This window comes from Trachemys scripta, chromosome 22 (assembly GCF_013100865.1).
Source record: "Trachemys scripta elegans isolate TJP31775 chromosome 22, CAS_Tse_1.0, whole genome shotgun sequence".
Classification (NCBI taxonomy): Eukaryota; Metazoa; Chordata; order Testudines; family Emydidae; genus Trachemys; species Trachemys scripta.
In genome coordinates, this window is record NC_048319.1 from 12204839 (window position 1) to 12232807 (window position 27969).

General features: G+C 45.1%; 1 protein-coding gene across 4 annotated transcripts; it reads left to right on the forward strand.

Moving 5' to 3' along the window:
* The first annotated feature begins 185 nt into the window (after nucleotides 1-185).
* Nucleotides 186-27487, forward strand: MBD3 (methyl-CpG binding domain protein 3). 4 transcript variants are annotated; one of them, XM_034755279.1, is made up of 7 exons: nucleotides 186-322; nucleotides 13322-13481; nucleotides 13783-13920; nucleotides 16400-16490; nucleotides 17077-17254; nucleotides 23989-24180; nucleotides 25609-27487. In XM_034755279.1, exons 1-6 carry the CDS (start codon nucleotides 267-269, stop codon nucleotides 24173-24175), a joined length of 810 nt encoding a protein of 269 aa, XP_034611170.1. In that variant the 5' UTR covers nucleotides 186-266; the 3' UTR covers nucleotides 24176-24180; nucleotides 25609-27487. The 4 variants fall into 4 exon arrangements, with proteins under 4 accessions (XP_034611170.1, XP_034611168.1, XP_034611171.1 ...); XM_034755277.1 differs by lacking the exon at nucleotides 186-322 and adding an exon at nucleotides 1103-1518; XM_034755280.1 differs by lacking the exon at nucleotides 186-322 and adding an exon at nucleotides 1107-1422.
* Nucleotides 27488-27969: the final 482 nt, after the last annotated feature.

The following is a 27969-nucleotide window of genomic DNA, read 5'->3' on the forward strand; positions in this document are numbered from 1 at the left end:
GAGACACCCACCCATCACCGGCTGGGGTTGGCCTCTCATGTTGCCAAGCCGCCCAGGCTCCCTGGGGCCGCCTGTTCTGGGCCCTGGGGGCGCCGCGTGGGGCTGGGAGCCCAGGGCCGGGCCTGCAGGGGGCAGCGAGCGGCGAGGCGCGGCGCGGGGCCGAGCCTGCAGGGGGCGCCAGCGGACGGGCAGGAAGGGGCCCCTGCCCCCTGGCCGCGCGGGGAGCTCCGCTCGCCCTCACTCCGGCCAGGGGCGGCGGAGGGAAGATGCCCAGGGCGGCTCTGCCGGGACACAGAGGCGGCCAGCGGCGGCCGGCTCTGGGGTAAGGGGCGCGGGGCCGTGCTGCGCGGGGGCATGAGGTGGGGGTCCCTGGGGGAGGGGCTGAGGTGGGGGCCAGGTGAGGTCAGGGGTTAGTGGGGGGCTGAGGTGGGGACAGGAGGGGGTGGAGGACCCGGGGGATGACTGGGGGGGTCGCTGAGGGGGGGGCCCTGTGGGGGGTCCCGGGGGAGATGGAGATGGGGGGGTCACTGCCGAGGCTGGGGGTCTTGTGGAGGCACTGGGGTGATCTGTGAGGGGCAGGGGCTGATGTGTGGGTCACTGGTCTATGGGGTGGGGGAGGTCCGGGCTCGGCGGAGGGCGCTGGACCCGCCGGGGCCCCGGTGCTCCCCCGCAGGTCACCCGCCCCCACCTCTCAGGAGGGGACTATATAGCTGAGCAGCGCGCGCGCTGCACGCGGTCTCTCTGGGCGGAGGGATACAGGGTGGTCTGGTCTCCCCCTCCCCAGGTTGGCGCCGAGGAGGCGGAGCAACGGCCACCGCGCGCGCCGAGCTGCTCGGGAGGGGGAGTAACGGCCGCCGCGCGCGCCGCTCAGGCGGGGGGTAGTAGCCCCAGCGACTCTCGGGGGGGAGGGAAGGAGAGTGGAACAGCCGAGGCGAGACAGGAGCAGTGAGGGGTTGCGGCACCGCTGGAGGGGGAGCGGAAAGAGAGAGGAACAGCGGCAGCCGCGTTTGGGGGGGAGGCGGGGTAGCGAGGGCCGCGGCGCCGCTTGGCGGGGGGGGGGTGAACAGAGAGCGGAACAGCTGAGTCTCGGTTGGTAGGGGGAGGAGGTAAGCAAAGAAGAACAGCCGGTGGCGGAGGGGGCGACGCTGTGGTGGGCGGGTGACTGGAACAGCCGCCAGAGCAGTCACCTCTCGCGGGCGGGGGGGCGGACCCACGAGCCGGCGCCATCGCGGCGGGGGAAGGAGTGAGTAGCCGGAGCAGGGAAGAGCCGGCGCCGTCGCTGCCCGCGGAGGGAGGAGTGCGCGGCGGCCAGGAACAGCCGGTGGAACTAGCCTGGGAGCCGGCGGCGGCTGCTCAGTGATCACGGCGGAGCGAGGAGGGAGCGATCGCAGGCCGAGCCCCGGCGGAGATGGAGCGGAAGAGGTGGGAGTGCTCAGCCCTCCCGCAGGGATGGAAAAGGGAAGAAGTGACCAGAAAGTCGGGGCTCTCAGCCGGCAAGAGTGATGTCTATTACTATAGGTGAATGTGCCATGGGGGGGCCATGGGGGGCCGGGGGGCCGCCCGCCCTGCCGCAGCCATGCGTTACTCTAGGTGACTGTGCTATGGGGCCCGGGAGCTGCCCTCCGATGTCTGTTGCAATGCGTGAAGGTACAGTAGGGGGTCTGGGGGGAACCCCTGCCCCGTCACATGTCTGTTACTATAGGTGCTGTAGGGCCTGAGGGGTACAGGGAGCCTGTCCTCCCTGGTCCACCTATATCTATTACTATAGGTGAATGTACTATGGAGGGTCTGGGGGGGACCATGGGGTGGGAAGCATCTGCCCTACCAGCGATCTCTGTTACTATAACTCAATGTGCTATGGGGTTGGGCACCCATCCTACCACGTTGTTCTAGGTAGCAGATGGCACATTTTTCTGTAGTAATAGACACCAGTGTGGCTGGGTGAGCAGCCCCCCAATACCCGTTTTCTGCACTGCTGTCTGTTACCTTAGGTAAATGTGCCACAGGGAGCCGCGGGGTCCAGAGTAATAGCTTGCGATAGGTGCATGTGCTGTTAGAGCCCACTGACTTGGGAGGGTAGGGGAAGAAAGGCTGACCTACTAATGCCTGTCACTGGAGGGAACTGTGCCATGGAGGTGGATGCTGCATGAAGAATATGGGATCTTAAGGCGATGCTGATAGTGTTATCAGTTGCTATATGTAAATATGCTGTAGAGTGGTTGCAGAGTGGGCCATTGTGTCCGGGGAGGGGCTACATGGCCTGTCACAGTGATATCTATTTCTGTAGGCAAGCCTGTTATGGGATCTTTGGGCAGCCGGGGGGGCATGTCAGAAACCATTTGCCCTGCTTCCGTGATGTCTGTTACTAAAGATGAATGTGCTATGGGGTCCTGGGGGGAAGGCCTCAACCTGCTCTGTTAGCATGGAATCCATTAATCTATTACCATCAGTGAATGTGCTGTTGGGGGAAGCATGTGGTATGGATGAGCTGCCCACTCTGCCAGAATCATGTATATTAATGTAGTTGTATGTGTCACATGTCTGTGGGTGGGACATAGTGCCCACAAGGAATTCACAAAAGGCAGTACCACTGCTCCCAGGACCTGCCAAACCTGCCAAGATGATGTCTGATAGTTGTAGTAGTAGAATAGCTGTGGGAGGCAGGGAAGGTGTTGTGCAGAGCTGGAGGAGTGCAGCATGAGTTTACCTACTGCACTGAGCCGGCAGATAGGGATTTTGGCCCTGAAGGGTAAGGAGATGTACACCATCAACTTCTGCAAAATCATAGGTTTCAGTTTTAAAATCTAACCGTTATGGCTAAGGAGACCTTTCAAACTTAGACTGAGTATAAATCAATGCAATGTCATCTTCCTGAGTATATAGATTGAAAATGTCAGCCCTTCTATTGTTGCTCATAGTTTCTGCAAGAGAAAGAAAGACCTCTTTTTAGTAGTTTGAGTCTGCTGCTCAAAATGTGTGAGATATACCTACTAGTTCAGGAGCCTGAGGGCTGGGCCTACAAAATTAAAGCCATATACCATTTGTCTACAATGAATTTTCCAGATATGTCAATTTGCAAAAGATAGAAGGTATAATATGACTTTTATTATATAAATAATAAAATAACTAAACTTTTAGTTACTGTTCCATTCTGCATTACTAAGGCCAGGTCTATACTTCAAATTTAGGTCATCCTAACTGTGTTTCTTAGGGTTGTGGAAAAAAAATCGCACTGCTGACCTAACTCCCGGTCTAGACTTAGCTACTGCCTCTCAGAGAGTTAGATTAACTACAGCGATGGAAAAACCCCTTCCACCATTGTAGGAAGTGTCTACTTTATGGTGCTATAGCTGCAGCACTGTAGTACCTATAGTGCAAGGGTGGGCAAACTTTTTGGCCCGAGGACCACATCTGGGTATGGAAATTGTATGGCGAGCCATGGATGCTCACAAAATTAGGGGTTGGGGTGCGGGAGGGGGTGAGGGTTCTGGGGTGGGACCAGAAATGAGGAGTTCAGGGTGCGGGAGGGTGCTCTGGACTGGGACCGAGGAGTTCGGGGGGTGGGAGGGGGATCAGGGCAGGGGGTTGGGGTGTGGGAGAGGCCCAGGGGCGCAGGCTCCGGGCAGTGCTTACCTCAAGCAGCTCCCAGAAGCAGCGGCATGTCCCCCCCACCCCCCTCCAGCTCCTATGCAAAGGCCGGCACCAGGTGGCTCTGCACGCTGCTGTGTCCGCGGGTGCCACCCCTGCAGCTCCCATTGGCCATGGTTCCCAGCCAGCGGGAGCTGCGGGGGCAGCGCTTGGTGCAAGGGCAGCGTGCAGAGCCCCCTGGCTGCCCCTATGCGTAAGAGCCAAAAGGGTGATGTGTTGCTGCTTCTGGGAGCCACGTGGAGTGGGGAAAGCTGACCTCACTCCCTGGCTGGAGCAGGGCAAGCCCCGGACCCCGTACCCTAGCAGGAGCTCGAGGGCCGGATTAAAACATCTGGAGGGCCAGATGCAGCCCCCGGGCCTTAGTTTGCCCACCCCAGCTGTAGTGAGAGAGAGCCACGGGACTTGTCTGCACTTGAAACACTACAGCGCTGCACTGCTATAGCACTTCAGTGTAGATAATTCCTGCTCCAGTGAAAAGTGTTCTCCCATCAGCATAGCTAGATTAACAGAAGAATTCTTCCTTTGACCTAGTGCTGCATATACGGGGGCTTAGGTCCACTTAACTATGTTGCTCAGGGGTGTGGATTTTTCACAGCCCTGGGCCTGAGCAACATAAGAATGGCCATACTGGGTTAGACCAGTGGTCCGTCCAGCCCAGTAGCCTGTTTTCCGCCAGTGGCCAATGTCTGGTACTTCAGAGGGAATGAACAGAACAGGCAATCATCAAATGATCCATCCCCTGTCATCCACTCCCAGCTTCTGGCAAACAGAGGCTAGGGACATTCAGAGCATGATGTTGTATCCCTGCCCATCCTGGCTAATAGTCATTGATGGAGCTGTTCTCCAGGAACTTACCTAGTTCTTTTTTGAATTCTGTAATAGTTTTGGCCTTCACAACATCCCCTTGCAAAGAGTTCCACAGGTTGACCATGCATTGTGTGAAGAAGTACTTCCTTTTGTTTGTTTTAAACCTGCTGCCTATTCATTTCATTGGTTGACTCATAGTTCTTGTGTTATGTGAAGGAGGAAATAACATTTCCATATTCACTTTCTCCACACTAGTCAAGATTTTATAGACTTCTATCATATTCCCCCTTAGTCGTCTCTTTTCCTAGTTGAAAAGTCCCAGTCTCATTAATCTCTCCTCACATGGAAGCTGTTCCATAATCCTAATCAATTTTGTTGCCCTCTCTGTACCTTTTCCAATTCCAGTATATCTTTTTTGAGATGGGGTGACCAGATTGTATGCAGTGTGCAAGATGTTGGCATATCATGGATTTATATAGAGGCATTATATTCTGTCTTAACATCTACTTGTTTCCTGAACACTCCCTTAGCTTTTTTGACTGCCGCTGTTAATTGAGTAACTGAGTCGATTTCATTTTCTAATGTAAACCAGCCCACAGTGTGGGGGAAAATACTCATGTCACTTTTAACACCTCTGCATTGTCTGACATTTGTTTAGCTGACAATTTGTGTGTTCACAATATGTATATTGTATATGTATAGTTCCAGTAATTGTTCATGGAAGTTAGAATTTCAATTGTGCACCAAAATGATTGGAATACAAGCTCTTTGTGCCATCATTAGACTTAAGAATTAACACTCAACTGATTTGAATGGTGGTGGCAGTTAGTACATCTCTGAAGTGCTCTTCACGATTGTACAGTAGTTTTGTCTTTGGAAGGTTTTCTCTGTAATCACGAGTTAGAAATTAACTCTTTACATAAAAGTTTCCCTTTTGCAGAAGGTGAATGTGTTTGTGTGGGGGGAGAGGGGTCAGAAAAATGCATTCCACTCTCCAGAGTAAGCCTGGGATTGTGTGTCTGACATTACTAGTCAAAGTCTGGTTGGAAATTAGGCTCTCCCCTAAGCATGTTTCATGGATGGAATTCTAGCAGCAACCTCCCACTTCCCAGCAGCTAGTTGTATGGGGGCTGGGTTTCTCACCAGGGTGTGGCTTGTGACAGAGTAGTGACTTCAGAAAATAAAGGAACTGAGAGAGCAGCTGTGTCCACTTTTGTAAGAGCTCTTTTGGGGCCTAAATGGAGCAAAGTAATATTGAGAGCAGGGAATGGTTCACCTGCAAATGGTTTCAGGCACTGCCTGCAATTATAAAAGTCTCACTTTGGAGTCCAGGAAGAGAGAGAGTGATCAGTTTTGTTACGAGAGAGATTCCTCAGAAGCATTTCCTTTCTAGAGTTTTGTCTAGAAAGGCATTCCCCAAACAACTCTGTATCTGTCAGCCCCATAACATTCATTTATTTGGGGTTTCTTGCCTCCACAGTGCACCAACCAACGTTCCTATAGACAAACTCAAAAATTCAACCCAATGGGGGGATGGGGAGGAGGAGATATACTTTTGGTGTAATTCTTCTGAGAAATACCTCTCTAGGCAAAAACTCTGGTAGCCCTTCACTCCCAAAGTGAGGCTCTTATAATGTCACACGTGAACCATCCTCTCCAGCGATTCCACCATAAATAGGTCTCACAAGAGCTCTTATAAAAGTGGACTTGGCTCCTTTAGTTCACGACCCTGCTACAGATCTGCCCCTCATCTTTTTTTAATTTATCTGTAGGCTAATGGGTGTATGGTAACTTGTTAAAGCCTGGGTGAATGTGCCCTATGGGTTATTTGAGTGCAGGGGGTTCAAGCTACATGAAGTCATTGGTCAGAATGAGGCCTGTTACTAAGGAGCAGGGGGCACCCACTGCATGGATCTGCAAGCAAGAGTGCGTTACAGTTTTACTGTAGGATATGTGACTGTAGGAGCTTGGCCATGTAGGGGGCGCCAGTGCACTGCGCAGAAGAGAAATGTCCATAGGAGAATAAAGAACAGGAGTACTTGTGGCATCTTAGAGACTCTCACATTTATTTGAGCATAAACTTTTGTGGGTTACAGCCCACTTCATCAGATACATCGAATGGAACATATAGTAAGGAGATCTATATACATACAGAACATAGGAGAATGTGTCATTAAATTCATGAGGGGCTGTGGGTATTCTCAGTAGTGAACTGGAAAAGGTTATACCTGTTACTATAGGTGAATGTCCTAGCATGAGGGGGAGGGGAGTTAACTACTACTGAACTGAGCTACTAGTGGTGTGCAGTTAGAGAAGGGAGCCCTGAGGGAGCATTAGGCATGGGAGGAATTGTGGAAGAGGCAGGTGTGGGGCACGTAACCGTTGTACCCAGTTGTCTCTGTAGCCAGTGATGATAATTATTACTGTAGACGAATGTGTTGTTAGGGACAGGGGAAGCTTGAGAATAGGGGTCACCCAGTACCCACTGTAATTTATGAGTCGTCTTACCAAATTAAATATACCTTCAGAGGTGGAGTGTGCTGGAAGGCAGAGATATAGGGGAGTACTGAGCAGCCACTTTTAGCTAGCAAGAGTGATGCCTACTACTAGGGATGAATGTGCCAGGGAGGTGGCATACAACACCCATTCTAGTGAGCTGAGTGCTCAGAACGTCGTGTTCACAAACATACAACTGCTGCAAGAGATAATGACTTTGACTGTATATACTAAAGAACTTGAATGCACAGTCTGAGGATGACAAGTTGTAATGCAGCAAGTGCAAGAGGAGGAAAGAAGCATTTTATGTATTGTAACGTGCGGTGTAAATAAAATCATTTTTGTGGCTTTCTGTTTCTCAGGTCGGGGGTGTGTGTGAGGCTTTAGCAGATGCATTTGGTCACAATTTGCACCCAAGTTCCGGTCTCCCATTTCCTTAAAAAGCAGGCAAGCTGTGTCCTTTGCATTTCAATCAAGTTCTATGAATCTCTGTTTGGTACTGTATATGCTTAAAGGGGAAAGGAGGAGAGGAGGAATCTTGCTTAATAGGAGAGGTGGAAGGGAATGGGTATGAGTTTGAGCTTGCAGTCAGTTCTCTTCTTAAGAATGTAATGAGAATGAAACAAAGGATGAGCTGCACATACAGAGCAGGCACCTGGCAGTTGCTGACCGTTGAATAGGCTGTGATGCATTCATTGTAATCTGCACCCAGAAAGTCTGTGAATAGCTAATGAGACTTTCTGTTTCTGGACAAATGCTGCCCTTTTTCTGTTTTTGTTAGTGCTGAGGCAAGCCATGGAAGCAGATAATGTGATATACCTTTTGATGGACAAGCATAAAAAATCATTTGTCCCTTTGCAATTCCTTTCTTTTTAGTAGTTGGTAAAGTGCCGAGAAGCCCATCTACAAATTAATTATCACAGTAATATGGCAAGTTACTTGCTGATACTGTAACTTTTTCAGGAAGAGACATTTCCAAACTTCTTAAAAAGTCATATCAAAATGTGTATAATTGTTGCCCCTTTGTTTGGGATGCTTCCAATTTGTTTGGTTTCAAAAACATTAATGCTTGGAGGATCTTGAATTTTTTGGTGAGCTGCAAAGGGGAAGAGGAAAGCTATGCCTTTTTTGGCTGCTTTGTGATGACACACTTTGTAAAGATGCACAAGTTTTTTTTCTTTATAGATTCCATAAACACAGAATTACCACTTCTGAATCTCATGCTTCCAGAGCAAGTCAAGTGGAAAACTCCACTAGTGCTTAGGGTTTTTTTGACCCTCTGAGGTACCTGTAGGCTGTCTCAAGGGCTGTGTCCTACTGAGCATGCTCCAGCTACAAGAATCTCTGAGGCCTCCACCAGTTACTTTCTAATTGTGGTTAGTGAATGAGCTTCTCATTGGCTTCTAACTGTTACACTACTGGCTCTGATCTTTCAGTGGTCTTCAAGCAAGAAACTAGGTACAGTATCTTTTTTTTGTTTTCAAGTCATATAGTCAGAATAAAAGTTTTTTTTCAGCACTTCGATGCCTTTTTAGCACTTTGAACCAAGCCCAATATCTTCACCTCTGGGGATTTGGCAAAGAGGCATCTTCAGAACTGTTTTAGGATGCTTTTATAGGCTACTGTCAGTTGTGAGTAGAAATTGCTTCACTCTTCAGGTTTCTACTTAGAATAAGTTGGAGCAGGTGCTAGGGATTGTGTCCTTGGCACAGGATATTGTTCAATACATCTGATGCATACTTGATTCTTTGGAGTCTCAGCCAGCTCCATAATACGTTCAGTTAGTCAGCTCTCTCGCTAACTTTGGTATTTTTGTTCCTCTCAGATCTCTTTAGCAGTAGCTTCTGATGGATAACACCAAATGAGGCTCTCGCCTCTATTGAAGTGGCAGGTTCCAGCGCAGGTGGTGCCAATTAGTGCCCCAGCTAAAAGTTTAGATGAGAGACTATCAAGCTCCATTATGGCTGGTGCAGGCACAAAGTCTAGTTTCAAACAGTACAAGGCCTTCAGTGCTAAAATCTGTTCTGGAACACCCCTTTTTAAGATGGGAAGATTACTTTTTCAAACATACTCAGCCTTTACTCTTCAAGCATGTTGGGATCAAGAAAACAAGCTGAAACTCCTTCCAGAGAAGTCAGTGTGCCGCAAGCAAGACCACTGGATCTGAGACTTTTGGTTTGAACTGGTCCTTCTGTAAGATTTGTGATATATTTGACTTGTGAACAATTGCCCCTATTGCTGAGAATTCTGATAAAAGCAGGGGGTTATGCTGCTGACTCTTCCATCTTTATTGTGAAGGCTGTCAGGCAGGAGAAAAAAAGGCTGGCTTATTTTCATTCCCATCAGTCAGATCCTAAAGATTGTAAGCGACATAGAGAGAAGAATTCAGGGTGGCTGACATTAAATTTCATGAGGCTATTTCACTTAAATTGACTTGGTTCTGCCTGTGCCCAACACCAGAAGGGATGTTCACTGTTTTGACATAGTCTAGTGTTTTCTTGCTTTGCATCTGACAGTTGAGAGCTTATGGAACCATGGGGGGAATGACCCTGCCAGAGATTCTCCACAGGTTGAGAATTATCTGTTTTGACTTCATTGATGACTGCAAAGACTCTGTTCCAAGAGTCTTTGGGGTCAGCCTTGTTCCATCTGGACTGGGACAAAGGATGCCTCTTGTAGTCTTGTTTTCATGAGTCTTTTGCGAGACTTCTAGACTGGTCATATTGGCTTTCTCACTCATGTTGGCCCTAGCTTTCCAGGGTTTTCAGGGGGTAGATCTGTTTATTCCATCTTGTTCTCTGTGGGATTTCTTTTACTCATTGCCTTTTCCAGAGTCTGTGGGCTATGACTACCCTGTTTCCCCGAAAATAAGACAGTGTCTTATATTAATTTTTGCTCCCAAAGATGCGCTAGGTCTTATTTTCAGGGGATGTCTTATTTTTCAGAAATGAAAAATGCCTTATTATCGGTGGATGCCTTATTATCGGGGAGGTCTTATTATCGGGGGGATGCCTTATATTACAACGAGAGGCAAAACTGTAAGTAGGCCTTATTTTCGGAGGATGTCTTATTTTCGGGGAAACAGGGTAGTTGGTCTGTTTTTGCTGCTTCTGTTAGTCATGTGACTGAGGTTCTCATTTCTTCAGATCCTTTTCCCTTAAAAGATGCAAGGAAGTTAATTTCTCCACTGAGAAGGGGTTTTTCCTCTTTGGTTGCCCTGAAAGAAGACCCTTGAGAGGATGATATTGATAAATAGAAGGTTTCTTTCCAATGTGAAGATGACTCTGCTTAGAGATCATTTTATTCCTGCATTGCTGGACTCCTACATTATTTGATCCTGACAAATATAGATTTTCAAGAGATGCTTAACCATTTAGTAGAAACCTTGGAGATCCCAAATTCTGTTAATTAAAATCTCAAATTAGCAAAACGTTTGAGCCTTTTTGATAGTTTATGGTTGAGACAAAAAAGTAATAATGTTAGTGATTTAAAAAAATCCGAACCTTAAGATTTGTGATTTAGACCATCTTCTGTTCCTCCTATTTTTAGAAAAACAGATAACTTGTTGTATGTGTCTCAAGTGGATGTATGAGTCTTTGCAGCCTCCATTACTGGACTCTTAGTTTCTGTAGCATACACCAGGTATAAGTCAGACAAACTAAGTCCTCTTCGAAATAAAATAATTCTTAATTTTTTGAAAAATGAGGCTGCTAGACATAGTCATCTGAAATTTTAGCATTTAGGGCATTTTTAAACGGCATAGTACCTAAGGTAGGTAGCTTTGGGATTGAGAATTACCACGCTCTCCTAGCAGACTTTTTTTTAATATGGGGCAAACTGTCATCCATTGCCAACTAGTCCAGTCGATTCATTTCTTCTTGGGAGCATGACTCTTTTTGAGTGCTGTATTACAGATAATAGCTACAGTTACCATTTGTTGACATGCCTGGCTTAAAATATTTTGCTAGTTGCATTGGAAAAAAGGGAAAAAAGCATCCCTGGAGATCTTGCATCATATTGGGTAATGGATGATCTCTGGGTATAGTGGCATTATGCAATTAGAAGTGGACTTTGAAACTTTTTGCCCATATGATAGATGTGTCCATGGTTGCTATCTTGAGATGGGAAGCCTATGGAGAGGAACTCCATACCCACAAAGCTTGGTGTCTCCATGAACAGTAGATGCAAATCAATGTTTTGAAGATGAGAATGGTCACGTACGTGTGCAGGACTTTCAGAGATCTGGGATTCCAAAAGATGGGCTTGGTAACTTGAGTCAGCTTGTTCCACAAAAATAAGGAGGCACTGGGTCATGACTCCTATGTTGGGAACCTCTGCAGATATGGAAGTGTGAGGTTCTGTCCCTGTTCCACAAGATATTCATATTATACTTGGTAGGGAAAGAGAACATGATCATAGACTGAATCAGTCTGTTACAGATCCTCCTGAATAGATGAGAGAGTGGCAGACCAGAACGTAATACATTCAGGGGCACCAGAGGTAGGTAGCTGTCTTCACACTCAGCTGAACAAGAAGCTACCTGTTTTCATACCACTAAGAAAAGCGATGTTAACAAGAATGGTTTCTCCATCAATGGATTGTGCCTTTTCTCACCAATCTGTCTCGTGGAAATGGTCCTGACAAAGCTCAAGGGACTAAAGTTTGATTATCCTAATAGTCCCAAACAGGATGGCTTTCAACCTTGGATTCTGCAGAAATTGGTGCTAGTCATGTTCATCAACTGTCGACTGTTTCATCTGGATAGACTGTCAGTGTGTAGCCTATGGGACACGAGAAAGTTCAATATGCACATCAGTGTCTTGGAGTCTTGTGCACTGCGTCTAGCACTCAAGGCCATTCTTCTCCTTGGAGTGGTTCAATTTAAATGGACAAAAGTGCCTCAGGTTCTCCAGGAAAGCTGGAGTGTCATCTGATACAAAGGGGATTGGATAACTGCCACTGAAATCTGTTCTGCAAATGCCAACTTAGATTTTAGTGTAAGTGGAATCTTTCCAGGAATAACAGAAGAGTGTGAAGAGCTTTCAAGCGCTGAAGGTTTGGTCCAAGTAGATCCAGGATTGAGTATACTGCCAGGCTAGTGGGAGAAGGTAAGCTTGATACCTGGATAATATGACAGAGATTTGTTTCTAGCACTGCTGATCTTTTTATTTCATAGAAATATGTGCATGAAAAAGTTACCTGCCCTTTATAAGCTGTAAACGTCCATGCTAGCATATTAGCTTTGTTGCACTGAGTCTGAGCGATGTGGGGGTTGGGTGTTACTAGGCGTGTAAATGGGCTGTATATGAGCCATGGTATGCAGTTGGTGACTCCATATGTGGTATTGTCCTCCACCTGGCTAGAGGGGAGACTAAGGGTTTGATTGCTGCTGGGGAATAAATGTGAGAAGTCTACTGAATGATGAGCTGTATGTATTTTTGTAATGGACGATGCTACATGGAAATGACTTTCTTTTCAAAACTTCTTGTCTCTCACACTTTTGCATTGGTATAGCTCTGTTGACTTCAGTGGGTTTACTTCTGATTTTCGCCATTATAATTGAGGCGAACCCAGCCCATTATTTAGTAACTCATTACAACCATAAGTTTGTTTTATATAAAAAACAAGAAAGCAGTTGGGCCAATGGATGCACACTTGCCTGGCTGTTGTCCATCACATAAAATCAAACATTTAAAAGTGCATCTTTAACGCAGTGTCTTTCAAAGTTTTGATTTGTTCTATTGTTAATTAAAATGAAAGGGTGGGTTTGGGTTTTTTTACTTTTTCCTTATACAGAGTGTTAGCTTCTTATTTTCTTGGCTCCTAACCTGTTCCATAATACTTTATTGTGAAGATAAGAATCAAACCGAAATCAGAAGTTTATTATTAAAACTGTTTAAGTCACAAAGAAAAAAAAAAAGAATTGTGCTGTGAAGATCATGCTGCTGTTCTAATGTAACAGTTTCATGAAAACTAATACTTGGAAGCTGACATGCTTTTGCATGAACCAGTGGGTAATGAGTTGGAAGCAGAATGTTCAAGATCAGGTTTGGTCCTGGTATAATTTGGGTGCCTCCTGTAAACGTGAACTGAATTTGGCCATTGATGTGTAGAACAGGTTAACGTGTTCTTCCGCTCTCCCTTCCACAGTTAACTGTAAGAGGGAGAAGATGAGCCTACTAGGCCAGATCCATGTAGAGTGTGGAGTGAGATACTCTTGGATGTCCAGTATCCTCTCTTCCTGTCACAAAGGAAATAATCTAGTGCTTTTATTTATTTATTTAGTTTTGGGGTAGTGAAACTAGCATTGGTATCAGCCAGAGCTCAGGAAGTTTAATTTCTCTCTCTGTTCCCTCTGTGTTTTTCTCAGCCCAAGTGGGAAGAAGTTCCGAAGCAAGCCTCAGCTGGCCCGTTACCTGGGGAGCTCCATGGACTTGAGCACTTTTGACTTTCGCACAGGCAAAATGCTGATGAGTAAGATGAATAAGAACCGACAGAGGATGCGCTATGACTGTTCTAACCAAGCCAAAGTAAGAATAAGTTACAGTGCAAGTTTTCCCCTCTCCATCTGTTTGAGTTTTTGGTGTATTACCGTTGGGTTTGGGATACTGTTTTGAGAACTTCACACACAGATTTAGCCTTTGAATTAATGCTTGTATGTTGGAGTTGTATGAGACAGATGTCATGATATCTGGGTACTAGACATACTTGTAGGTAGATCTGGTCTAATTAAAACTGATTCACAAATATTTTCATTAATAAGAGTGGTGAGTTTGACTTTGCTATGGCACAAATGTTTTTTTTTTCTTTTGTTTTGTTTTGAATCTTTAGGGTAAACCTGACTTAAACACCGCACTCCCTGTCAGACAGACAGCCTCAATCTTCAAGCAGCCTGTCACTAAGATCACAAATCATCCCAGCAACAAAGTGAAGAGTGATCCCCAGAAAGCTGTAGATCAGCCCCGCCAGGTGAGGTTTGCAGTGTGGCAGCTTCGTTCCCAAAGCTAAGAAAGCTTCATGTGTGTTAATCATTGAGGGGCATAAATATAACCCTCCTATAGAACACTGGGTAAATGTACACTGGCACTGTGTTGTATTTGAAATGCTGGCAGGAACTTCAGTGTCATGGAACCTGTTACAAGTTGCTTACTTCCTAACCCTGTTAAAAGCATTCCATTATATAGTGTAGACGTGACTTTAACTGTGTTTTATAACTGGGCTGCAGCCTTTGTCAGATCTTAAGCTTCATCATGGTTAAAGTGGTCCGGTGGTCTGCCCTACATATTGGAACAATGTTTAACCAGTTTTAGGGACAACTGTATTGTAATTAGATCCCGTGTCATGTATTTTATAGTCTAGATAGGGCCAAAATTCTGAAGGCTCACACTCTTCTAGTACAGATCACTATCTGGTGTCTGTTGCACATGGCAGAGATTGCAGCCCCCTCCTCTACCCTCCCCCCCAGCCTCTCTTTGTGACTTTGGTGTCTCAGGACCATTTAACTCCCCTAAGGTTAGAAATTCAGTCATCTCCTAGAATACTTGGTCATCACCTGAATGCCAGTATTAACAGCCAAATCCAAGTTGTAGTTTCACTTACGATACTGTGTATTTGCAAACTAGAGGAGACATACAAAGGAACTCCATCTCCTCTAGCCGATGCTACAAAAAACTGTGTGTGTGTGTGTGTGGGGGGGGGGGTCATTATGTAATGTTAGAGGTGGATAGTCAGGCATTCTCATTTCTTTCCTGTTCCATGGAATTGGCAGCCTGTCCCCTCAGCAGCGCTTCATTGAGTCCTTTGCTGTAGTAATCCATCTGTTTAGTTCTCTAGAAACTAGGTGCTCAGTCTCATTATCAAGTTCAGACACTGCCAATTGTCCATACACATTACATACAACTGCAAAAGTGGGTATATTACACCATATGGTATTCAAAGGATAATCAATAAAAAAAAAATCAAATTTTATTTATTTATTTTTCAAATTTCCTTCTGCACAGTTGAGGAATTTCAAAATCTTTTCTATTTAACCTCACAAGTATCATCTTGAAGTAAGAAGTATGATGCATTTAAAAGAAATTCTGCCCTCAATGGGTGTTTTTAAGTAAGATGATGGGTGTGTTTTCCATGTCCACGCTGTTGACTCTAACCATATTTTACACTGGTCTGTTCTGATCCACTTCATTTCTCTTTGTATTTTTATAACAGCATTGTCCAGAAGACATATAAAGGTGGTTTTGAGACTACCTGCATTTGTCCGATTTACTATCTCGTACCCAACTAAACATGAGAGTGCTGGTGCAAGCTCATTATCATTGTGGATCTTTCTATTCACACTCTACCTTATCAATCTCTAGCCCTCTGCTCTACTACATATCCAGCAATCCTTGCTAGCGCTAGATCAAAGTTTCCTAATGCTTTACCCATAGCATTTTCTCCATTCTAGCTTTGTTCAGGCTACCCTTAGTCTTCATTCTAATTTTGGAAATAATGCCCAGGCCTCTTAAAGGGTTATAAAGCCAGATATTTGACTTGAAAATTATGAACTAGAAATTGCCTCCTGTGATTTGCTCTGCTACTTAGAAGCTGAGAGCATTATTGTGAAAGGTCAAGGAGAAGTAATTTAGACTGTGTCACAGTTTGGATTGTCTTGTGGTATGAGGTGGGTGGAAGACTTGTGGATTTGTATGGTCCTTGGCTGGCTACATGCCATGTTGTAGTTCCCTAAAGCCTAGATGAAATAACTGTTCGGCAGCAAAAAGCAAGCGTAGTCAGGCAAATTGCTATAGTCCTGTAGCTATCCACTGATAGATGTCTCTGGATTGTGATTTGAACATGGACCCAACTGTAATATTGCCTCTTCTTACCAGATAGATTGGGCGATGCCTTCTGTAACTGAAAAGCTTTGTTCCAAAAGCAACTTTTGCTGATGTATCTGTTGATTAAAGTATTGCAGTCATTTTATTTAGTCTTTATGCTGGCTATGACTTGAATCGCTCTACCCTCTTTCTTTAAAAGTAACCTCTGAAGCAAAGCTGGGGAAGAATTCTCTGGAATCTGCTAAAGAGCAGATTGGTGAGTCAGCCAAAAGGAATACTGCCCCATACCATTTGCACTTAAATGAGGTGATGCCAGTATTATCTTAGTGGCAAAGAAGATTGGAAATAGCAGAATTGAGGCAAGGGGGCCACTTTTTTTAAAGCCAGTAAATCAATACAGAAATATTGTATTTGTTCTTCCACCCTTGGAGCTGTTTAATTGATTAACTGATGGTAATGCAAACTATTCCCTCCCTGCAGACACATCTGAGCCCCTCTTATAGTATCGCCAGACATATCCACTCCAGTTCTCAGCTCCATAGTGTGCCATGGCAGGCAGGTGTTTTGTTGTGTTGTCAAGTATGTTTCTATGTTGTTTTGCCTGAATGAATAAATGTTTCCTTTGTTAGCTCTTCTGGGAGAAGAAACTAAGTGGACTGAACGCCTTTGACATTGCAGAAGAGCTGGTGAAAACAATGGACCTTCCAAAGGGTTTACAAGGTAATTAGATCAAGCTTTAAACTATAGGCCTAGCACTGTTGTATTAGCTATATTTTGAAGATAATGTGGGCTTAACCCACTTGCTGTCAGGTGTTTAGCACTCTGTGGGCAAGTCCCAACTTCAGAAAGAACCGCCTATGACTGGGGTCAGGCTTAAATTCAGTGTACTGAGTCCTGAGGGGCACTGAGGGACAGTAGGAGAAAGTGACATGTCACTCAACAGCATCTCTTGTACTCAAGTTAATTAAGGAACTCTTTTGATAGGTCCCGAAGGAAGTTTCAGCCAGCCATCCTTGTGGGAGGATAGCTGTAATAGAGTGACAGTCCTCAAGGCTTAGACTGGGATGTGTAGGACACCTGGGAAAAAGAAGAAAATGAGTGTACCATTTTAAAATATAAAGGAATTGCTATGCCATTGCGTCAGCAGGATCTGTTTAATGTGGGATGCGTGGAACAAATGTGCTGACTTTAATAAAAGTATCAGTGCACAGCTCTGCCACTTATGAAATAAAGAATGTAGCAGCCTGTATTATTTTTAGTTATTGCTGTTAAGTTGGTGGAAATGACAGAATTTTTCTCGCTTTAGGGGTTGGACCTGGTTGCACAGATGAAACTCTCCTGTCTGCTATAGCTAGTGCCTTGCACACTAGCACTATGCCCATCACTGGACAGCTCTCTGCAGCTGTGGAGAAGAACCCCGGAGTTTGGCTAAACACCTCGCAGCCGCTCTGCAAAGCATTTATGGTGACCGATGAAGATATTAGGTATTAACAAGAAATGTCACTGGTTCTTTGCTTTTGGAATGGATTTTGGGCGTACAACAGTTAATGCCCTTTTTATCAAAGCTAAGCTTATACCTGATAGAAGAGTATGGCTCAATGGGTTTATTTGATTGCTTTAAACTAGTGTGTCAAGGTATTAACTTGATTTCACAGGAAACGAGAGAAAAGAACATTAGCTCTGGCTATTGTGTTTGGACTAGGTTAATTTTACCTCTTCCAGCTTTTGAGGAAAGAAATACTTGGTCACCTTGGTAGAGGATGACACTGCAGATTTCTGCTCTTCTCTAGGCACCTACTACTTTTAATCACCAAAGAACAGGCCCAAGGAAGCTTTGAGCAGAGCCATCACGTCTACTAACTTTCATGCTCCGAGATAATCATGCTGTGTGAAAGTGGTGTGTGCTATATTAAGTCATGACCAAAACATTGACTCTGAACTCCAGCTACATACTACTCAGAAAAAATGCTTCCCTGTTTGCATGGCAGTAGCAATCCTTACAGCAGTACTGTAGATTTATAGCAGATCTTCCTAGGCAGCAGCTGCCTCTGGTGGGGAAGGGTGTGCATGTGTGCAAATTACCCTTTTTGTATTTCGGCAGAACAATATTTTCATTGGAGTAAGATTTTTCTCAAATTTTAAAAACCGGCAGTTGCCTACATTCTCTTTCTTTTCTTGACCTTTTGTATAAATGTAACAGTGTCCCCGAAGAAGTCATCTGCAGTTATTGAAGGGACCTCTGATTCTAAAAGCTTTGACTGCTTGAGCTAAAGGACTGGGTCCATTAGCTCAAAAATAGTAGACACGTAAACTGTTGTTGTTGTTTGTTGTTTAGCTACTAGAGGGGGATAAAGAGCCCCATTAGCATGTTAATATGGGTTACACAAGCCCTGGTAAGATGAATTTGGATCTTTTCCCATTGGATCAGAGAGAAGTGTGATTCCCTCCAGAACTCCTTCAAGTGCAGATCTTTCAGTTTCGGAAACTGAAAGCCTGTATTAAAGAAGGAAACAGTTCAAATTAATATAGAGCTAGGTGCAATCCCATTTTCCTGAAAATACCATTTCTCAGGGTTCTCACTCATAGGCCTAGCTCCTTAGTATGAGACTGATAATAACTAGCAGGACTTTCCTAGCCCTGAAGATTTCTGACCCTTCTGTGTAGCACTAGTAGAGTAGAAGGTGATGCAGGCCCCCTGGTGGTGAGAACTATCTGCTGGGGATTCCCATCTAATAGGGCAGAGGTGGGCAAACTATGGCCTGTGGGCCACATCCAGCCCGCGGGACCCTCCTGGCCTGGGAGACTAGCCCCCGGCCCCTCACCCGCTGTTCTCCCTCCCCCGCAGCCTCAGCTCACTGCGCCGTTGGCACAGTGCTCTGGGCGGCGAGCTCCTGGCACAGCACAGCTGCAGAGCCCGGCCTGACCCGGTGCTCTGTGCTGCGTAGTGGCGACGGCATGGCTGGCTCCAGCCGGGCAGCGCAGCTGTAGCACCGCCAGCCACCGGTGCTCCAGACAGCGCGGTAAGGGGGCAGGGAGCGCGGGGGTGTGTGTGTGTGGGGGGTTGGATAGAGGGCAGGGGAGTTTGGGGTGCTGGTCAGGGCGGGGGTGTGGATAGGGGTCGGGGCGGTCACAGGGCGGGGAACAGGGGGGTTGAATGGGGGCAGGGATCCCGAGGGGGCAATCAGGAATGAGAGGAGGGGTTGGATGGGGTGGTGGGGGGCAGTCAAGGGCGGGAGATTCCGGGAGCAGTCGGGGGACAGGGAGAAGGGGTGGTTGGATGGGGCAGGGGTCCTGGGGGGGCCATCAGGGAACAGGGGGGTTGGATGGGGCAGGAGTCCCTGGGGGGGGAGGGAGCGATGGGGGGTGCGGACCGGGCCACGACCCCCTCCCCTAACCGGCCCTCCATACAATTTCCAAAACCCGATGCGGCCCTCGGGCCAAAAAATTTGCCCACCCCTGCAGTAGGGAATGGCTCTGTTTTGAACCAGCTGAAGAAAAAGGTGTGGGAAACTCCTTGCACATCAGCTCAGTCTCAAAGGCAGAAAAAAAAATTACATCCTTTCAGAGCAGAGGTCCCCAAAATGTGGGGCGTGCCCTAGGGGGCATGGAGGAATGTTTGGAGGGAGGCACAGCTGGGGGCCCAGGCCGGGGCCCAGTCCAGTCCCCATGGGGGCAAGGAGGGAGTGCCACCCAGTTCCGTTCCTGGGCCTGGCCCCCCCTGTGCCTGGGGGCAGGCGCAAACAGGGATAAAGGGGGGCATGAGGTAAGAAGTTTGGGGACTACTGTCCCAGAGGAATGTTTCTGGCTGTGTCTTCCACCCTCTCCGTGGAAGATTGGTGTTGGAAGAGGGCCATGTCCAGTAGGAAGCTTCTCTTTACCTATAATGCTGCACCCCAGATTCCTGAGCTACAGCATTGAAATTCATTTGGACGGAGGCTACAGCCCTTTGCATTGTAGACTACCAAGCTTTCATGGCAAAAACTCAGGTGGAGCTGTGGAAGAACACCTCCACTCTGGGCAGTTTTCTTACTCAAGAAAAATGCCATAAGATAAAAAGCTAGTTCATAAGGGTGTAGAACTGACCTGACATCATGTTTGAGTGACTTTGGGGAAAGGTCTTTGGAGTGGGCTGCTGCCTCAGAATATAGGATGACTGTATGCTTGCTCGGTTGTGGGTAACCGGTTTCTGTAGAAGGTCCTTTGAAAGTCCGAAAACCTGACCTACACAAGAGAATAACCTGTTTGGTGAGCAGATGGAGGCTTCTTTGCAGAGGGCAAAGAGGACAAGGACCACTTGATATTCTCTTGGGCCTGTCTCACACCCTAGGTCCTTTATAGCAGGGGGTTGGGACCCCTCAGGGGGTCATGAGGTTATTACGTAGGGGGTCGTGAGCTGTCAGCCTTCACCCCCAAGCCCCGCTTTGCCTCCAGCATTTATAATGGTGTTAAATTAAAAACACCTTTTTATATATTTATTAGGGGGGTCGCACTCAGAGGCTTGCTGTGTGAAAAGGGTCACCAGGACAAAAGTTTGAGAACCACTGCTTTATAGGAAAGAATGGAAAGACTCCTACCTCAAAAACCATCTTTCACATAAGTTCAATGGAATAGCCCTCTTCCTCAGTATCACAAGTTGAAGGGTCTTCAGTCCCCTTTTAGTGCTCTAAAAACGGAAAGATTTTTGCAAGGGTTCAGAGTGTTTAGCAAGCCTGCTATTGACAGTAGACTGCCAGGAATTTGCTGCCAGAGGCAGAGTGGGAGCTATTTTACCATCTAAAGTCATTAGTCACTTTAGGTGTACAGGTCCTGAACATTGTTGCTGGGGGCCACGAGATCAGGTTTTCAGAAAACACTCCATTGCCCATTACAAAAATTCTCAAGCTGTTCAATATTTGGAAGAGCTGCTGTAGGAAAGCCAATTCCTCTTGGCAGAGGGTCATCAAGCCCATTCCAGTAGACAAAAGAGAGAGAAGGATATATTCTAGATGTTGGTAGTCAAAAAGGTAGCTGGGCTCAGTCCTGTCCTATATCTTGGGGAACTGAATCAATAACTGGTCAAAGAAAAGTTGTAGACGGTTACTCAGGGAGCCATTATGCCTCTTCTAGAGGGAGTTGAGGGTGGTCCTCTAGCACTAAGGCCCATCAGAGATTTGAGATGTAAATAAAAAGCGATTCTGGTGCAATCAGGCTACCATGTTTTACATCCACCAGCAGGGAAGTGCTGGGTCATGCCTCCTCTGTCAGTAAGTTCTTCATGTGAGAGAGTAGGTTGTATTCCACAAGATGTTCCTAGTTATGTACTTGATAAGGAAGGAGAACATAATTGCAGGCTAGTTGATTCCTGGTATTTTCCTCCAGTGGAACATTAAAGCTGGATCTCTTTGCCACTTAGATAAAAAGCCTTCTCTGTATGGCACTAAGAGAAAATTACATCAGCAAGGGATGATTTCTCCAACCACTGAGGAAGGAAACCTGCTCCTTTTGGCTGGACAATAGAACAACAATGTATTATTCTAGCATATCAGGGAGAGAGCACCTAGCTTGGGATAGAGAGAGGTCCCATCTTGTACATTTGCAGAGCTGCCAGCTGGTCTTTGGTGCACACTTTTTCCCAGCACTATGCTTCTAGAGCTAACGTAGCCTTTAGTGATGCTCTTCTATGGTCCCTATTGAATTCTTCTCAGCATCCTCCTCATTCATTGGGGTACTGCTCAGGAACTTCCTGACATGGAGCATCCACGGGGACAGTAACTCGAGAGGTTATTCATCTTGTACAGTAACTGGAGTTTTTGAGGTGTTTTGTCCCGATGGATGCTCTGCAATCTGCCATCCTTCCCCTCTGCTCCAGAGTTATTCTCTCTCGACTTCATGGTTGAGAAGGAACTGGAGCAGCAACAGGTCTGACCTTCCCTGGAGCACAAGGATGTGTAGGGTGTAACCATGGACTTACAAATACTGCTGACAGAATCTCCGATCCGGTGCGCACATCCTGATGTGGAGGAGAAAACCATCTCCAAATTCTCCAGTTACTGTACAAGGTAAGTTAACCTCTCCTTTCTATACTGTTGGCATTGGCTTTGCTATTTCTACTTGTTGCAACTTTGCAGTCCTTTTTTTCTTTTGGGGACATGTCTCAAGCTTCTTGCTCTCCAAGAGGTGAGACTGCTGCATAGAATGGTATCTGCAGAAAAGAGAAAATTACTTGCCTTGTAATTCTGCTTCATTGATGATATTGTACAGGATTCTCATTCATCTGCCTATCTCCTCAGAATGTGGAGGTTACTTTTCTCTTGAGTTGCCTTTTTCTGGAGTGCATTTTCGATCTGATGTTTTCTTGCTCATTCCAATGAACTGACTGGAACATTCTGAAGGCAGCATTTGTACTCTGGAGGGCTGAAACATGCTGACTAGTAGGGACGGCTTTGTACTATTCTGATGCCTTAGAGTCAAAAATCTTTAATAGGGAAGTTCTGCCAGGTTCGGGCCCAAGGGACTAAAAACTAGGAGTGAGAGATCCTACAAGATCTTTATAGAAGAAGAATTGTACGATAAATAGTTAGCCTTTGTTTGGCAGCCATGGACAGTGACAGATGTGGTTTAAGTGAGTGAAATGTAATTCTTCTCCACAACTCAAGCTTCTGACCTGTACTTAAATACTGGCTGCAGTGACTGACTAGTATGTCTGACTGGCCTCTTGTTTCCTTGTAAGTTACACTGAAAAGCAGAAGAAATTGCTTTTTCCTCTCTATGCCCTGCTGTTATTAAATTCCTCTTCTGGCCATCCTCAGCTGTTCACTCCATGCACTTTGGTTTGTACTCATGTCCATTATATGTATGGCTACAAAAATAGTGGGACAAGCACCTTTTTTTATTCAACAAGTTTGAGGATTAAATTGTCCTTGTCTAAGACACTTTTAAAATTGTCCCTAGGCTGGCTGATGTGCTTCTCTTGCCCAATAGAGGAAAGTTAAACTCATGCAAGCCTGTTGTGTGCTGAAGAGTCAAGGAAACATTAGATTCTGGGTCTGACTTCCATTTGCAAGAATACCTCAGGTTCATTATGCTGAGCTCTGGCATTGTCCTGCTGCCTCTTCTCTGATGTTTGTGGCTAATGAGTACATATCCTTTCTGAGGAATGGCTCTGGATCTGGATTCAGTTGTTTGTGTACAAGGGGATGTGTGTCAAGTTATGTTGTCTTAGGTTTGATGAGCCAAAGAGTTAAAATCCTTTGGGTGTTTACTTCATTGTTTGCTGTATTGTAAAATGAAGATGCCAAATACCTCAGTTGTTGGATTTTTGCAAAGTAAGGCAGTTACAGAATATAAATTGTGATGACTCTTTATACCTGGAATACAATCAACCATTCCTCTTCTTTCAAAAGTCACTATCAGTTATTACTGCTTCTTCCCCATCTCACATTTCTCCTCAGAGGGCCTTAACATCCTTTTCTGTCTGGTAAACTTCTGTGCTTCTCTTCATCTAATACATGCAGGGAAGTAATTAACGTGGCGCATCCAGTTCACATTTTGTGTACCTGCATCCTCCATTGGCACAGGGTTGGGAATAGTTAACTGCTGGTGCACCACACAAATAGAAATTTGATTGACCCATTGTTTGATATCTGCAATGAACTAAATTGGGTAATGTTCTCCAGCAAACATTGTAAGGTAGGTCCGATTTCTGCCGTTAATCTGTTTAGTGTCCTAATTGTATTCCAACCTCTAACTTGAGAAGTTCAGCTGCCAAGTGATTATGCTACCTAGTGTGCATGTCTGCTGCATTGAAGAAATAATTGATGTGGCTCCTGGATAAATCTGTGCAGATATATATGAGAGAGAGAGAGTGAGTGTGTGTGTGTGTGTGTGTGTGTGTGTGTGTAAAATTAGCAAATGCCAGAATTAAGGTTACCTTTGAAACCTTAATTGAACCTCATGTGCATATGGATTGTGCTGAGGCAGACACTTGGTATGCCAAATTTCAGCCCAGATGTTTGCCAACTGAAAACAGGGTCATATTATGGGAAGTGTTAGACAAACTTGGTGTTGCTACCAGCTCCACCTAAAATGTATGTAAACATGATGTGATATTTTAAAATACTCTGTTTTTGTGGCATCCTACATCACCCTTCTGCAGCCTCACAGCTGAGGGATTTACACTCCTTCCCTTGAATTTGGCATCTGTGAAAAAATAATACAAGTATTCATTTTTTTCTGTTAGGAAGCAGGAGGAGCTTGTGCAGCAGGTGCGGAAGAGGCTGGAGGAAGCACTGATGGCTGACATGCTCGCCCATGTGGAGGAAATAGCAAGGGATGGGGAAGCTCCTTCAGAGAAGGAAGGGGGTGATGAAGAAGGGGAGGAGGAAGAGGAGGAACAAGACCATGACCAGGAGATGGAGAATGTATAGTCCAGGTAATGGTAACTCTGACTCTTACCTCCTTTCTCACCTTTCAGTTTGAACTGAATAGAACTGCAGTGAGGAAGAAAATGTATCCAAAGGGAATCTTAAAATTGGCACTAAATCCTTCTCCAGTATGCACACTAAAGGGGGTAGGAGCTTCTTTTAACATACGTAGGATTAGTGTGGATCTTCGAGCTGTTGTTTAGTTTTTAAACCTTATCTCACAGGCTCAATTCGACACGCATGGTGATGGTGACCTGGAAGTTGTGGCGGGGAGGGGTGGGGTTGATGTTAATGTTAATGTGAAAGTAATTTGGGGGGCTTAATTCTAAATTGACAGGCGTCTCTGTCATAACACCATCACAACTGAGATTAACCCCCTTTGGACGTTCTTAGCAGAGAAGCTAGGTGGTCCCTCTAGGCCAGGAGTGAGATACTTTGGTGGAGACATTATATATGGAGTGAGCTTGCATTGTTACTGACTATTCTGTACCTATTCTTTGGATCAAATAGAGGATTTTGTTCTCCCAGCTTGTCACTTGGTACTTATCACATGTGCTTAGTACACAACCAAGAGATGTGGGTGCATTTTGAAGGAATACCATTTATTCCATAATCATCTGTTTTAACTAATATTAATTGTAAAAAAATCAAGCAGTGGTTTTATCTTCAACTCTTAATGTGGTGCCAACCCAAGATACTTCATGGATCTTCATTTAGTGTATGATATGCACTGCAATACCCAAACACAATAAGCCATGTTATGGAAAGAAAGCTGACGTTATTTGTGTTCTCTTGATGTATTGCTTTGTTACAAGCCTAGTCAGGAGCCATATGTTAAATTTATGCACTGAGACAAAAACAGCACTCAATGACTATTTAATGTTTGATCATTTTAAGTTATATCCCAGGAAAAGTAACCAGTAATCTGTCACTGAAATGAGATAGACTGTCGACTTGTGAGCTTCTTAGGCAAGAAATAAAAACTTAGAGGGAGACGAGCCTTAAAATGAACAAGAGAATAAAGAAAAAGCCCCCCTTGGAGGCAGTGACAGTTGCATTTGAGTGCCATGTAGGATCAGGAGTGACCTTTGTTTTTCCATACTGGGAGGCTAATCATTATGATGGGACTTGTGTGGCCTATGGAAGATGCTGTCTTATATTTGGGCTCCCTCCTCTTCCTTGTGTTGCCACTTGGATTAACTGTAGCCTTATTTGAACACTCCATACCTTTCGGTCCTTTCTGGTGAAACACTCCAGCAACAGCAGCCAGCCAGATAAGATAACAGACTACCATGGTGAAAAGCTGGGGCCAAAGAGGCAGTCGTGTTGAAGATCTAGATGAGACCTCACCCTGATCCTTAAAGAGACCACTTACTACAAAAATGTAAAAATCCCTGATGATTTACCAAGTGTTTCTCTCTGCTTCTTTCTTCCAGGGAGTTCCATCTAAGAATTCCTAGTCTAAACCCTATCAGCAGGGTCAGCACAACTATTTACAAAGCCAAGAGTGTCTGCAGACTAAATTGCACCAACCATCCAACTGTACCTTTTGAGCATGTTCGATGTCCACTTCAGGAAAAAGTTGAGAAGCTGATTGCTCATTAATTGCTGGGTATTTTTGAAGATGAACTTAACTAAACTACACTTCCCCCTCCTTTTCTAAAGGGCCAGGGGAATACAAAAGTGTGAAGGGGAATAAAGGCATGCAAAAGTGGGGGGAGAGCTAAAACTTGAAACCAAATTCCCTCTTATTCATGGGTCAATGATACAATGGGGTCAAATTTTTCCAGACTTTTCTATCTTAGTACTTTTTAACAGTGACCTAGAGAAACAATTTTTTTCTCTCACCTGACACACACGGAGGGCAAGAGAGATGCTCTTTCACTCCTTGGCCACTTTGCTGTAGGCTACCAGTTTGTACCAGACTGTATGTTGTAGATTGTCATTCCATATGTAAATTCAGGTCACTGAATTTCATTTTCCTCTTAAGACCAGATAGGACTTGATGAGTAGTCCTAAGAGATGAAAAGTTGGTGCCTCTTCCACTTCAGGCTGCGATGAGCTTGGAAAGTTACACTCTATGAATCAATTTTGTATCAGTGACAACTATATAATTTCTATAATTAGTTCCAACACCACATTGAATGCTTTAGTTGCCAATACTTGGCATGGAAGCCTGTGTGTGTCCAAACATAGCTCATTAAGAGTTTCAGAGCTAAGTATAACAGTGTGTAGTAAGAATATTCAACTTTTGGTGTAAGTCTGGTTGGAGACACCTTTGCAGCTAAAAATAGAAGGTACAGTATGGCTCATTTCTGGCCAACAATGAGGAAAATTTCCTCCTCTTTTCTGGTGCCAAGCACTCCAATCTCTGTTTTAGTATGTGTGGAGTGAAGGGAGTCCATTTCCATAGATTTGTCTATACATCTGCACGTGAAAGCAGTAATGTTCTGACCTCTTTTAAAACAAGAAAGGCAAAAGTTTTTGACTTTTCTATAATTAATATCTAAAAATGAACCTAATGCTTTTTATTGAGCATTGACTCTTTCTTACTTGCATGTGCAGTGGAGTGACCAGCATTCTTTGTCCAACAGTGAAATGATGTGAAACCTGCCTTAATGTGTTCATAAGTTTTTTGGCTTCACCATGGGTACCTTGAATTATTCCTCAGTCTCTTCTTGTGCAAGTAGTGAGGGAAACTAGTGATGGATGAAAATTAATCATCCGGGAGGGATGAAGTCAGGAGATAGTGAAGATCTGAGTTTATAGATTGAAGAAAATATCCACTTGATTGCAAATTCTTTTTGTCTTAGGGTATCCATGCATAATTTATGCCTGGAAGTGTCCGCTGAGAATATATAAAAGACGGATTCAAATATTGCACCTCTAACCAGTTGTATGAGTTGCTGGTATCCCAAAATTTGGGACAGAAGTAGCTCCCCAGAGCCTCTGTCAAATAGGAATGTTTAGCAATAACAGTGAGGACCCAGGGGCATTTCCTGGAAAGTAATGACCACCTTTGGGAGTAGTTCTACACAAGCCACTGGGTTGGTTGAGAAATATCCCATGTCAAAGTGACTGCTCTATTAACCCTTTCCTTTAAAAGAAATTCCACAGGATTTTGTTGCTCATTTGGAGTACTACAAGAAGGCTGGATTTGTATTTTACTGCTGCTGTACTAGGCATTGCTTTGGCAATGGTACAGCTGCCAGTTAGAATTGTTTTCATTTTTAAACAGTCTGTTATGGTTATTATTCTGTAAACCTGTCCTCCTGTAACTCATTGTGTTCAATTAAATGTTTCTTGCAGAAAGAAGAACTTTTTCTAGTCTGTGTCAGCCCCGGATTTAAATATCTGTGCTATGCCATTGCAAGCTGTCCTTAAGCTTTGCGCTGCATTTTGAGATTTTTTGTTTTGTTTTGTTTTTGTTTTTTTTTGTTTGGAATCTGAAGGAGGGAAATGCCAAGTAAAAGATGTAAAAAAACGGATCCTTATTGCAGTGTACTCCCATGCCTTCATTGTGGATGAGAGACTAGCGAGATGTCCTAAGAACTTCATTATGTGGACTGCATCCACACATATATACTACCTATATGGCACTGAGGATGTCACATGGGCCGCAGCTCTGTGCTGATTGGGCAGCAAGTGGGCCGTAGGAGGAGAACCACTGCTGTAACCTATAGTAGATTCTTGTTCCTTTAGACCTCATTACTCTTGTTCTGCATTGCTTGTAAGGAGGGCAGGTAGGAAGTTGCCGTGAAAATATTTAATTTTCTTGAAATTCTTATATCGTAGTG